General features: G+C 46.1%; 1 protein-coding gene and 1 non-coding gene across 2 annotated transcripts; both read left to right on the forward strand.

Moving 5' to 3' along the window:
- The first annotated feature begins 5,939 nt into the window (after nucleotides 1–5,939).
- On the forward strand, nucleotides 5,940–8,248 carry LOC106384602 (meiosis-specific protein ASY2-like). The gene is made up of 5 exons (XM_013824542.1): nucleotides 5,940–6,708; nucleotides 6,787–6,921; nucleotides 7,007–7,677; nucleotides 7,765–7,851; nucleotides 7,940–8,248. The coding sequence occupies exons 1-5, from the start codon at nucleotides 5,940–5,942 to the stop codon at nucleotides 8,246–8,248; spliced, it is 1,971 nt and encodes a 656-aa protein (XP_013679996.1).
- Nucleotides 8,249–10,734: 2,486 nt separating this feature from the next.
- Nucleotides 10,735–10,842, forward strand: LOC125590956. Its single transcript, XR_007326953.1, has one exon. It is a non-coding gene; the product is annotated as a small nucleolar RNA R71 (small nucleolar RNA).
- Nucleotides 10,843–14,578: the final 3,736 nt, after the last annotated feature.

A 14,578-nucleotide genomic window follows, 5' to 3' on the forward strand; every position in this document is an offset into this window, starting at 1 on the left:
GCGGACCAACCCTCCTCTTTTCTTGCTGCATTCCTGTGGAGCCGCCTGCCCTGGTACACTCGACATCCGGTTACCTTGGATGCAGTCTACCCCTTGCAGTATATTACAGCCCCTTCCCGCCAAGACTCGGCGTGACTCAATCTTACTGGCGCCTCTATTCTTACCCTGCCGTTTTTGAACGCTACGACCGCCGCGTTTCTTGTCTACCCACCCTTATCCCCGGGTGGCTTACAACTCATTCAATTAACTTGCCTTTTTCCTTTCATTTCCTTTTTCCTTATCATTTCCTTTTTCTTATCCCTTAGGCTCATTCATTCTTTCCTTTTAGACGCCACCCGTTCTCGGTGCCACAGTCAATTCATTTAACAATCATTCACAGATGTCCTACCATTCATACCCCAGACCGGTTAACTGTACTCTAAGATCCTACGTTTAATTCTTTCTATACATCCTAGCTTTCAATCACATACAAACAGATCTTCAACCAATAATCATCACTCATCATTATCATTGCAGCCAGTTCATTTAAAGTCCTTAAGCAGTATGTGCGTTCTGATGCAATATGATCTATCAACCTAACAACAAACAGGGTCTATTCAATCCTAGCTCCTCATTCAACAATATAGAAGAACATGAAAGAGATCTGGGTAGAACACCTCACCTTAGCCTAGATCTGGATCTGGATCTGGAATAAGAGACAAGAGAGATGAGATATGAGATCAATGACATCACACAGCCACCACCACCACTCGCGGCTTCTCACGACGAGGAAAGAGAGAGTCGGCCAGGAGAGAGAGAAGAGAGAGAGAGCGCGACAGAGAGAGAAGAGAGAGATAGTCGACGGCTAGGGCTTCCGGGTCTCGAGAATTCTCTGTAGGGCTTCGCTTCTAATTTTTGATGAGAGAAAAGAAGGAGGAGGCTTTTTATTTATAGGAGAAGGCATGGAAACCCTAGGGTTTTAATTCCAAAATGTGCTGCAGGACGGGCCCTCCTCTTTTAAACCACAAAACTTTTAGGGCTTGGGTTTTAGGATGTTACAATTCTCCCCCTGTTAATCAGAATTCGCCCCGAATTCCAATCTTCAGGCTTCAAATCTTAGCATCCTAAAACCCGAGGTGAGTTTTCAAACACAATCAAGGGAGGCACACAATATTTTTCTTAAGGATCTTCTTTCGAAAACTCCCAAGTAAATAAAGAAAAACATAATTCCTACTTATACGAGATGTTCCCAGAATCTTAGCTAGTCTCTATAAAGTTGAGAAGCGCGTTCCGCCTCGGATCCGAACCAAACACGCGGGCACCTCTAGCTGACGGTTCCTCATAATCCTTCTGTTGTTAATCTTCTGATGGATTCTCTTTTGGTTCATAACTCGTGACATGATAACCTGTTTAACAACCAGGCCTTTGCTGCCAACGCCTTCCCTGCCATCCTCACCACTAAGGCAAATTCCATAGATTCCATGGCTCCATTCAGCTCTCCTCGAATGTCCCTACGGAGTCTCGCCTTATAACACCGGCACTACCCCTCCGCAGGCTTCGACTTGCATTTCTCGGCCATGTCTAAGAACTCCTTAGTGTACTCTTGGACCGGGCGAGGCTTATGCACTATATGAACAAGGGTCTCACACTTGCACGGCTCGGTACATCCTCCCGAGGTTCTTTCATCCATAATCGATGTCTTCCACAGATCATCTTCCACATCCACTTCCTCCTTAGAGCTCGAGATGGCGACGAACCGACGGTAAGTGCCATTTTTGCCTTCATTGCCTGACCGGCCATCCGGTTCACCAGAGCGAATTCCCATGGTTCCAAAACACCAAGCAGCTTGCCCTGAATTTCCTCGCGGAGCCCTGCCTTATACCACCGGCACCAATCCTCCGTTAACTTTGGCTTGCATCTTTTGGCTGTCTCCATGAATTCCTCGGTGTACTCCCAAACTGAGCGCGGTCCTTGCTTGGCTTGCATCAGTGTCCCACACCGACATACCCCATTCATGCTCCTAAGGCGGTCTGCATCAATGCTAGTAATCTTCCTCAGACGACCATGCTTCCTTGTTGGCACACTGTCTTCCATCCTAAACGGTCCAAGACCTTCCCGAGTCAATCCTGACTACCTTGGGTGCCCTCTTGGGGGCGTCATTTCGACTTCAGGTGTGAACTGGAAGGTCCCATGGCCTTGGTACATCAGCCTATATTCCGCCGCCTTCTGGAAATGGGGCATCAGCACCTGACATCTCGAAGTCGTCTCCCGAATGTGGGCGTTCGTCGTCTCCCGAATGTGGGCGTTCGTCTGCTCCACGAACTCCATTTCCTCCTCATCCGGGAAGAGGGCATGTACCATGTTACCCCCATGCGTCGCAGTGGGGCTTACGCCTTTGTTCCCTTTGGTCAAAAGCGCATGTGTCTTTCTCAGATATCGATGCACTGGTGAAGACACCCCTACGAAGATCCACTATCCTTATTAGTATCCTTCCTTTCCCAAAAATTGATCATCCATCGTCCTTATCTCCATCAACCATTTTTCCCTAAGACGATACTTAGTTTACTTCCTGTAAACCGGAATTGGTCCTCCTCGTTGTGACTTCGAGAAGCTCCTTCCACTAGTTACTTCATCATTAGTCATTGTCTCGTTTATTACCAGCAAAGCTCTCACCATGCCTATCCTTAAGGACTTGAATCCTTGACATTGGAGTTGAGACCCTTTGTTTCCCCTTATATTTTCCATCCGCTTGGCCAATTACTCTGGGGTCATTTTCCCAAATCGAAGTGCTACTCCCTGTCGTGCCCGCTCTTTTTTTCCAGCCTCCATGTCACCTTCGGTTTCGACCTTGCCGATGTTGGAAGAGTCTGCGCTAGCATTTCCCCCTTGCCTAGTACTCGGCGCCTTTTCTCCTTTTTTTAATATATAGGAACGAGTTTGACTGTAATATCAGAATGACGCATCGCTATTTTCCTGCAGAGATATCTCTTCCGTGGAGCTACCCACGCGTCGGCCTTGCGTCCGACCCTCGTCCCCCGGCCTTCCCGGGCCGGCGTGGGGTGGTGCTGCCGGCGAGACGTATCACCTCAAGCTGGTATGTCCCACCTTCCATTCCTCCTTAGCCTGTCGTGCTAGGCAACTGATCCCTCTGTATACTTGTCTTACAACTCCTTGTTAATCCTTTCATGAGCCTCTAAAACTCCACTACACCGCGGTTCGAGGATTTTTCGTTGTTCCGATCTCGGCGAAGCCTCTGAGCTGTTCAATTTCTATTTCAATATTGACTACAACGAGTCCAACAGAACCATAAGGGAATAATGAACAATGGCGGAAACGCTGATCCCTTAAGTTAGTATTAAGGGACTTTAACCTGGCTCTGATACCAATTGTAACACCCGCCCCTTCCCCATTTCCAACCGGGGTTCCTGGGCGCGGGGTTAAGGACACACATGTCTACTTTCCCGACATCTCTGTGTGTCCCATTACTGGGCCCATGAGTTTCAGATGCGATTCATTTCTTACCATCGACACTTCCACTTAAAGTTCTGCAAAAAGGAAGGGAAAAAGAGGGGTGAGTACAAATACTCAGTGAAGCGATTCTAGACCAGTCTCCCCCATGAGCCTCTATACTGCTCAATGCGAAACGAGAACCGACTAGCCACTACACCCAATTCGATACGACTCATTTATCCAGTTACTACGAAACCATTTCACGAAAAACAAACAGTGTAATGAACTCAGTCATCACCCAATTCACACTAATCGTTTTAAGACTCCAATCATCCTAGAACTCTAGGACCTACACAACTCAAGCGGACCAACCCTCCCTTTTCTTGCTGCATTCCTGTAGAGCCGCCTGTCCTGGTACACTCGACATCCGGTTCCCTTGGATGCAGTCTACCCCTTGCAGTGTATTACGGCCCCTTCCCGCCAAGACTCGGCGTGACTCAATCTTACCGGCGCCTCTATTCTTACCCTGCCGTTTTTGAACGCTACGGCCGCCGCGTTTCCTGTCTACCCACCCTTATCCCATGGTGGCTTACAACTCATTCAATTAACTTTCCTTTTTCCTTTCATTTCTTTTTTCATTATCATTTCCTTTTTCTTATCCCTTAGGCTCATTCATTCTTTCCTTTTAGACGCAACCCGTTCTCGGTGCCACACTCAATTCATTTAACAATCATTCATCAACCAGACCGGTTAACTGTACTCTAAGATCCTACGTTTAATTCTTTCTATACATCCTAGCTCTCAATCACAGACAAACAGATCTTCACCCAATAATCGATCACTCATCATTATCATTGCAACCAGTTCATTTAAAGTCCTTAATCAGAATGAGCGTTCTGATGCAATATGATCTATTAACCTAACAACAAACAGGGTCTATTCAATACTAGCTCCTCATTCAAAAATATAGAAAAACATGAAAGAGATCTGGGTAGAACACATCACCTTAGCCTAGATCTGGATCTGGATCTGGAATAAGAGACAAGAGAGATGAGATATGAGATCAATGACACCACACGGCCACCACCACCACTCGCGGCTGCTCACGGCGAGGAGAGAGAGAGTCGGTCTGGAGAGAGAGAGAGAAGAGAGAGAGAGAGAGCGCGGCAGAGAGAGAAGAGAGAGAGAGAGTCGACGACTAGGGCTTCCCTTCTAATTTCTGATGAGAGAAAAGAAGGAGGAGGCTTTGTATTTATAGGAGAAGGCATGAAAACCCTAGGGTTTTAATTCCAAAATTGGCTGCAGGACGGGCCCTCCTCTTTTAAACCACAAAACGTTTTGGGCTTGGGTTTTAGGGTGTTACACCACCTCTTCCCGGCTGATCACTCTCTTTGATGGTAACTCCAATGTACGAATAGCTACACCGATCTCCTCCGTTAGAAACGTAGCATTCATCCATTGCTCTACATACAGAGGCCATGCCATGATTGGAACTCCTTTAGTTAAACTCTCTAACACGGAGCTCCAACCACAACGAGACAAAAATCCACCAATCGATTCATGGCTCAAGATCTCAACTTGCGGTGCCCATTGCGTGACTGTTTGATCGGAAAACGGTACTGAACGAGGGAACGTTCGGTTTAGATGTGGGTTTAGCAAAGACGTCTTATTGATGGTCGGAAAAACGTTTTGTCGGTTACAAGGAAAAGGAATGCCTATAGGAAAAGTGACCGGAGCTCGAAGAGCTTTGTCGGAAAGATACAATACGGCAAGATAATGAAAGTAAAACCCTAATCTAGCCGCCAAGTATGAGTGTGTAGTTTCGGATCCTTTCTACGTTGCACCCCCTCCACTCTTTTATAGTCGACTTGGTGTTTTCCTGTGACCTAGCTTGCGTCGTCTTCATGGGCTTTTAACTCGCTGGGCCGAGAAGCCCACGTTGCTTCGAGGAGCCGTTTAGCCGGATTCATTTAGTCGAAATGCAACTGATTAAAAGTTCCCTCGCATTGCGCCGAGAGACCGGTGCCTCGAGCCGCCGCATCGAACTGTTGTTATGCCTTGTTCGGGCCAGACCGTCTGTTCTCCAGTCCTTGAGGGATGGTCGAATCCATCCTCTACAGTAAGTCCCCCCAGTTCATTAGTGAGTGACGTTCTGTCGAACTCGATGAATTTGGAAAGTTAAAGGTTTGGAAGAACACACGGATCGTTGCGAAAGTACGTTGCCTGGTCGACACATCGCGAGACATCGTCATATACTTCTTATTTTATCGGGCTGTTTAATCGAGTCTTGGTCGAACCGGTTTTTGTTTGGTTAGATCCGATTTTTATTTCGACCGTTGGTTCGATCTGGATTTGGGCCGGTTATCGCGAGAAGTCGAAACGACGTGTCGATTTCTTCAGGGAGGTTATCTCGTAAAAAGAAAGGGAAAGAGGTCGCGACTGCATCTAGTCCCGCGAGGGACGTGAGCGGGGTTACGCTCGAAGAATTCGAACTGGTCCATCACGAAGCGATGATGGACACTCGGAATTTAGATCTGTCTCAAAGGATTTTGGTCTCCGAGTCAGCGCGCTCATATCGACAAGAAGTAGGAGGAAATCCAGCTGAGCCACAGGCCTGCGAGAGAGACGGTTCGGGCGGTGCGAGAGACGGAGTTCCTCTTGTTAATTACGTGCCGACATGCTATTATCCTGGAGAAATTTTCGAGGAACTCCCGGCAGTAGCCCCCGAGTTCGTGCGCTCCCCAGACGTGAATGGCCAGGCCTGGGAGAACGTTACCGAGACGCAGTCGACCCCTGATAGCGTGAAGAAACTTTTGAGGGATCGTCGCGGACTGGGGGTGACCTTCCTGATTCCTTCGAAAAGCCAGAGGCCTTGGTCGCCACCGGTTGGGTTCCAATGTGTCTATGAATCCTACTTTCAAGATTATACGAAGCTCTGGTTTCCGATTCCTCGATTAGTCACATCGTACGTGAGGCACCGAGGTGCAACGCTAAGCCAATTTCTGAATGGCTCATGGCGTAGCGCGGTTGCCTTGATGGTTATGGCTGCAGAGATCGATGTCTCTCTGAGTGTTCGCGTCTTCGAGGAGTTGACATCCATCAGCTCGTTGGATGACGGCCTTTTGTCGATAAAGATGCGACCAAGTTATAACGTGATAGAGGGACATCCTAATAATACGTTTGATTGGCAGAGGTCTTATTTCTACGTTAAGTGCGACGACTCTGCCTTCGAGGATCCTCCGGATGAAGACTATCGTGTGTTGTGGAACACTCTTCTTGGTAGAATACCCTCGTTAACTCGCGTCATTTCTTCGTATACTAACCGTCTTTTATTCTCATTGTCTTTTTTCTTTGCAGCTGATCACCCGACTTCTCGTGAGTATCCAGAAGAATTCCTTTCGAGCGCTCGTGCTGTCGCGAGACTCGCTCAAGAACATTGGGGGAATATTTATTGGGAGAGGGTTCGCCGTTCCATCGATCACATTTCCAGGAGTAAGTCCACTCTTTTTCTTCGTTCTACTGCGAATCTTTGCTTCTACTTTTGTAAATAAGCTCTTTTTTTAAACGTCTTTCGCAGAGGATTGGAATTCAAGTTACCTTCCCTCGGCTAATAAGACTAAGAGACGGATTTTGCTGTTCACCAAGGAAGAGCAGAAGAAGATCAACGAAGCGAGGAAAATGAGGGGCCTTACTGATCTGAGCGCCATGATGGCGGCACAGCTTGGTCTGCCGAGTGCTGAGCCGTCGATACCTTCTAACGAGATGGTGGCTACTGATACGACCGACGTGTCTCCCCAACGTCGCGACTCCTCGCCCGGCGCTGCCGCCGCTGCCTCTAAGAAGAAGAAAAGCAAGAAGAGGTCTCACGATGATCCGTCCATTGGCGATGATCTTGAGACTCTGCCAGAAGTAAATGATCGTTCTGAGGCCGCCGAGCCGTCCACGAAGAAGAGAAAGAAGAAGAAACAGCAATCTCCGGAGGAGAATGTCGCAAACCGAGGTACTGGAGTTGCCCGTTCCTCTGCTCAGGTTGGCTCGACTGTCGGGCCGCCTCTCAATTTGGCTCTAACAGATGAGCCTCAGAACGTCTCGCCCGAGGTTCCGCTCCAGAAGAAAAGGTCGAAGCAAGCGAGCGAGCAGGGAACGACCAGACGACAGGTTCCTTCTGTTGCTGCTCCATCGAACCCTGGGGCGTTGGCTCCCGGTTTGTCGACTGGTGGTGCTCCGGTTGTCAGGAAGACTCTGAGGGTTGAGTTTCCCGACCGTGTCTCATTTGAATATGGGCCGACTACCCTCATCTACGCTCCGAACAGATGAGCGGAATTGGTCAGTCAGATCAAATGCGTCCCGAAGTCTCTTCCGCCGGTTGCTGACTTGATCTTCCAGGATGAGTACGTTGATGCTGCTCGTACCAAGTTGCTGGTAAGAGTTTCCTTCGACTCCTTCATCTTTTCAATTTGTGTCACATTTATTTTATTTGCTTAAGTGTTTTGGCTTCCGTATTTTGCAGTGTGACGGGGTTTCGAACTTCGTCATCGAGAAATACGACACTGCGCTGAAGGAAGCGCTTGCAGAGTCGGAGAAGTTGAAGAAGACGGTGGCGGCCAAGAGCAGGCTCTTTCGCCGAAAGAGGGCGGAATGGCAAGGGGAGTATGATAAAATGGCTGAAAAGCGGGATCGAGCGGTTGCTCAGAGAAAGGCACAGAAGAAGCGAGCCGACGCAGCTGAGGAGGAGCTTTCCGTCGCTCGCTCTACTATCGAAGCTCTGGAGCTACGAAAAGCCAATCTCATGGAGGAAATGGGAGTCAAGGCCACATAGCATAAGAAAGAATTAGACCGACTCAGGGACTCGCGCATCTATGAGGTTAGAAAGGAGAGGGTGGAGGTCGAAACCGAGATGATCGCAAAGTCCAACAAGCGCTTTGGGAATCTCCGCGACTGGTGGGCTCGCTACGCGCCGTTCGACACAGCACGGCTGCTGCAGAGTCAGGCAATCGGAACTAAGAAATGCCTTGAAGCTTTGAAAGCTAGTGGCCGTGACATCCCTCAAGAGACCATTGACGTGTTTGCTGCCCAAGGGGAGCAGTTTGTGAGGGAAGTCACGAAACTAAACCCCGGCAAAACTTTCATGGAATCCACTATCTGCCCAACTGCCTATGGAATAGTCATCTCGTCCGTTCTTGTTGGGTTGTTGAAAGGAAAAGTCTGGATAGTACTAATCTGGTAATGTGGAGTGGTCTACCGGTTGCTTCCCGTCGAGCGACGTGGAATAGCATCCATCGGTCGTCGGTGACTCATTGGAATCGATCGATGTGATAGTGTGTGTATCGATCGATTCCGAGTACTCGGTTTCGTACTCTGCTCCACAGTGGTATGCTGCAATGTAGCCAAGATCATTTCCAAGCTCCACGACGTTGACATGTTGTCTCACAACTCGAACTAGGTCATAGTGTACGTCTGGATCTATGAGTGTGAGACACAATCTGTTGGTGTTCATATGCCATACAGCTCCTACTGTAGCTAGGAAAGCTCTTCCAAGCAGAAGTGAAAAGTTCCAGTTAAGCTTGATGTCCAGGACATGAAAATCTACTGGGACAAGGGTATTACCAATCTGTACCTCAAGGTCTCTTATGATGCCTCCTGAGCTCATTTCTGAAAGATCCACAAAGGTGAAAGATTCTGATGAGGGCTCTATTTTCAGACCCAGCTGGTCTGCCATAACCTTAGGTAGTATACTGACTAATGCTCCTGTGTCACAAAGTGCATGGGGAAATTCAATACCCTTTACCAAACATGGTATTGCAAATTTCCGAGGATCACTCTTCTTCTTCAATGTGATCCTTAGTTTCATCCTTTCTCTGACATGATGAAACATTCTCCTCAGTTTCCTTAGTCTCCCTGAAGAACATCCACAGCCGGTGTGTGTAATAAACTTCATCAAAATGTTTCTCCACTGGGATTCTGAGGACTCTCTTAGTGAAACCATCCATCTCCTTCTCATTAGCTTCCCTCTTAAGGTGTTTAGGAATCTTCTCCTTCCTTTTCCTTAACACTCTTCCCTCAGTTGCCTCATCAACTTGCATAGGCTCTGGTGTAATGTCTGAAGGGTTTGTTATAGGTTCTGGTGGGTTTACTAAATGTTTAGGTGGTGGTCTGAGTGCGTTGATTCGGTTACTATCAATTGATGGTAATCGCACCCGGTAGGTGAGAGGTGCCCGTCGATCGATGGGAGGTGAGGGGGGTCGATCGATGTCGGTCTCTCTTTGTCGATCGACGGCTGGCTCATGCGGTCGATCGATTTTGACGTAGAAAGGGGATGGTGGGTGAGGATGTTTTTCTGCGAATTCCTCATGAGTCATGATTCAAACTGCACTACACTCCGCTGTCGATTCAGAAGATGACGTCGATCGATGTCCAGAGTAATCCGTCGATCAATCTTCGTCATGGTCTGTCAATCGATGTGCATCCATTGACATCGGTCAACACCAGTGTGATCCGCCGAAACTCATGGAGCTTTCAACTTCGAAATCTCCTTCTCCAAGCTTCTCATGCTTCACCACTTGCCAGAAATCATCATTTAGGATGGCATTCACGTGGTGTTTTGCTTTCTCAACTCCTACCTCTCTAGCCAAGGCTTCTTGCCTCTTTACAGTGTCTCCAGTCTGAGCCACTTGCATTTCAAGCTTCCTCACTTGAGTCCCTAAGGTCTCAATTCTTGTGTTCAGACTGTTGTAGGCAGAATCTATCTTCTCATTGAAATCCACAGTGAGTTGTTGCTGTCCTTCCAGAACTCTGTCAAGCATTGCTTCAATCTTGCTTTCCTGAGTCTGTGGTGGTGGATTCTGGTAGTATGAGTTTCCATAGCCTCTGTTGTTGTTGCTGAACGGTTTCTGGAACTGTGAACTCTGGTTACTCCTCTGACCATTGCCATAGAAGTTTATGTTTCCACCCTGGTTTCCAGACCTCTGAAATCCAGTACCTCCAATGTAGTTCACATCTTCTTCTCCTTTCATGTCTACAGCTACTTCTCCTTCAGCTGAGCAGACCTGCTTCCTAAGAAGCTCATGAACCACATCTAACTTTGCTCTAACTTCGTCCATCTGCTCCTTTCCTAGGGATGCAACAGACTTCTTCCTTTCAAAGTCAGTGTTCTTGGTGTTGCTGCTGTTTGCTAGATTTTCTATCAATCTCATAGCTTCCACCGGATTCCTGGTGTTGAAGTTTCCCTCAGTATCTGTATCAAGAGCCATCTGATACCTCAAGGCGGTACCTCTGAAGAAAGTGCTCAGCAGTTGCACTTCATTGAATCCGTGGTGTGGATAGTCTCGCTGGAAGAACTTGAATCTGATCCACGCCTCTTTGAAAGACTCTCCAGTCTCCTGTGCGAATGTAGCAATTTTGCTCCTCAAGTCTTTAGCGCGTGCCTCATCAAAGAAGTTTCACAAGAAAGCATTTTTGATGTCTGCCCAGGATTTTAGAGATCTTGTCGGTAGCTGCTTAAGCCAGTGCATTGCTTCTCCTGTCAGAGTATACTTGAAGAGCTTGCACAATAGGTAGTCGTCAGGGACTCCATCCATACGAATAGCAGAGATAAGATCCTCGAACCTCTCCAGATGGTCCATAGGATGCTCGCGCGGTAACCCAGAGTAGGGAAGCTGCGACACGAGTGTGTAGTACTGAGGCTTCAGCTCGAAATTCTCCTTCTGAATCTCTGGAAGGCGAATAGCTGATCTGTTGGCGTAGTACTTGTCTGGACGATTGTAGTCAGCCAGTGCTTTTGGTGGAGCAGCCTCTTCTACATGTTGAGCAGCTCCTGTAGCATCAGCATCAGGGATTACATTCCCCTAAGCGTCTAGTTTCTGACCTGTTGCATTACGCAGATGACCATCCTGGTCATACAGGTCTCCATTCTCATCCTGTCTGAGAATAACAATTGCAACCATGTTTCGCGACTGAGGATCGATCGATGTACGCGGTGTTGAATCGATCGATGTCGAACGATGTAGATCGGTCGACGATGAAGGTCGGGTGTCGGTCGATGGGTGGGTGCGAGAATCAGTCGACGTGAAAGCTGCTGCGTCGATCGATGTGGAACGTTACTCTCTCAAACTAAATCTAATGGCGATCAAAGCTCCCCAGCAACGGCGCAAAATTTGATACCACTCAAATTACCCTAAGGAGTGAATTACTCTCTCAAATAAGAGGTTCAATTGTAGTACTTAGGGATCAAATCTACAAGGAGCTAAGGAACCTATTAAATCTAGTTAAATGTAAATAGCAATCCTAATTGAGCAAGTCTATTGCTCGACTAACAAGATGATTGGAGGTGTAACTTATTGGAAAGGTATTAGATGCAGGGTTTCTATTCAGGTGTTGGAGATTATAATCCTATAGATGCCTATCAGTTGCATGAATGATATATTAGAGCTCAACCCCTTGAAGCGATGGCAATGTTTCACTGGTTAACTAACTAGATCTTGGATCTCAACTGTCATTTGTTGATCACAAGAAAGTGTCGATCGATGGTCCTATACGGATATCGATCGATACACCTTTCACAAATATCGATCGATCTTTCATCTCAATGAGGGTCTAAAAGATCAGTATCTCACTATTGAGAATCCTCTAGAACTTTGGACCGCTTTACAGCGGAGATATGATCACCAGAAAATAGTGTTACAACCAAAGGGTACATATGATTGGAAACATCTGAGAATCCAGGATTTCAAAACCGTGGATGAATATAACTCAGCTCTATTCAAAATTGTCTCCAAGATGAGACTTTGTGGTGAGACTGTAACAGAGAAGGATTTGTTGGAAAATACTTTCTCCACATTCCATTCTAGCAACGTGTTGCTGCAACAACAATACAGAAAGAAAGATTTCACCACCTATACTGATCTGATCTCATGGCTATTATTAGCTGAGGCTAATAATGAGTTGCTCATGAGGAACAATGAGATGAGACCTCCTTAAATAAACTCCATTACCTGAAGCCAATAAGGCTGTAGAGGAAAAGAAAGAACCCACCAAAGAAAGTAACCACGTCCATCATGATAAACCACACGACTGTGGAAATGGCTATGGTAGAGGAGGCCGTGGTGGATGGAGAGGACGTGGTGGGCGTGGCAATTATAGCTCACACGGCCGTGGGAAAGGGAACCACTATAACCGTGGTAGTGGTCCCAGCTATGGCCGGTCCCAGCTATGGCCGTGGTCGAGGCAGAAGCAGTGGTATCTCTAAGCCACCACACTCGTCCAAATCAGTATGCCACAGGTGTGGAATGGATAACCATTGGGCAAAGAATTGTAGGACTCCCAGACATCTTTGTGACCTCTATTAAGAGAGCCAGAAAGGGAAGAATCCAGAAGCCCATTTGGTCCACCATGATGGGGAAAACGATTTTGATCATAACCAGGATGACCTTATGGATTATGAGACTTCAGATTGCCTAAGAGAATGAGATGATTTCGACATTCTGTTTTTGTGCTTTTGCTTTGATTTATGTTTGCTTTGTTTTGCTACTTACGTTTTTAATAATATGATTTCTTTGAGTTTACTTTATTTCTATTATCTTATCTGATTTTATTTAATAAGATGAATGATTTTATTATTGAAAACGCCAATATGAGTTTATAAATTACGGGTATGGTACACATTAAGGGCTACGGCCAGATATGTATAAGGGCAAGCATTTAGATGCTTTATATTCAACCAGAGAAACCCATTGAGATTATATAGAGATATAAGAATGGTTTCCACAATGATACAATGGGCAAAAGGAAACAAAAGTTCCTTCAGAGTTATGAAAATCGCCCAAGACCATAGAAAAGTAGTCTAGACTATACATGCATTCTCTATTGATCTAGACTATGCCAAGATCAGTAAGATAGAGGCAAAAGTCATGGTAACCAGAATGGTTTACCCACGAAATTATACACTTTATGGCATGACCGGATTAGCCATCCTGGTCCAAAACATGATGCGAAATTGATATTGGAAAGGGCACAAAGAGTTATCCCATAGAATCTCACGTGTGTAGCATGAACACAAGGGAAACTCATTAGGCCATGATGTCCCAAACACTTAAAGATTATAGTATGTCCATGAGGGGGCAGTGAGGACAAATCCGCACATGTCCATACTATATACAGCTTGGCCATTACCCATAGGTCCAAACTATCAGTCCAAGGCTTGGGGACACATGAATTTACATGTATCTTAACTAATAAGCATCAGACCATTTAAGTGAGCATAGATATTCCCATCTCAAATTTATTACGGGTCATGAGCCAGACATATACCATCTTGAGATATTTGGATAAGCCACCACAAATATATGTGCCGTCTAAGATGCATCCTTAGAAGAGGATGAAGATGGGGATATATGTTGGATATGAATCTCCCACAAATAATGAAGTACCTTGAGCCAAATATGGGTGATCTATTTAGTGGCCAAGAACACAGATTGCAAGAGTTAATAAATTCGACTATCCAACATCAGGGGGAGAAAAGTAATAAACTGGTAAGATAAAAGAGTAAAAGGATGGTAAAGAAATATAATGGAATAAACCATCATTGTTTTGGCAAGATCCTCGGACTAAAGTGAAATAAGACGTCCAAAGATAAATACAAAGATTATACATTTACAAAAGCTACCTAAACAAATGCCAGACACATTTGACCCGAAAAGAAAAGAAAAGAAAAGAAAAGAATGATTAAGTTATAAACCAGCTTGTAAAGCACCAACGAAATTGATGTCTAAGAGAGACACAATCAAGTTGCTACAGAGTCTATACAAGATAGACCAATAATTTCCAAAAGATAAGAATCCTCGGAAACAAAAGAGAAAGGTGCATATAATGATAAAACAAATCCGAGGTCAAGGAAACCATCCCAGACATAGACAATGGCCGGCTAATCTAAGGTACCACCCAATGGAGTTTGGGACGCCAAACTCCATAGTACTAATGGTCATGAAGGTAATAAGGTTGCAACCAATTATGTGATGTCTCGAATGTAATGGAACATATAAAGAATGTCGACATAAGATGATATAAGGAAGCGCATAAAAGGTAGCACTTGAACATATGAATATAAGCGAGGATCATGAACCCACGTCAATATAAGAGTGTACACTCATAGATC

Source organism: Brassica napus, chromosome C7 (assembly GCF_020379485.1).
Source record: "Brassica napus cultivar Da-Ae chromosome C7, Da-Ae, whole genome shotgun sequence".
NCBI classification, from domain to species: Eukaryota; Viridiplantae; Streptophyta; class Magnoliopsida; order Brassicales; family Brassicaceae; genus Brassica; species Brassica napus.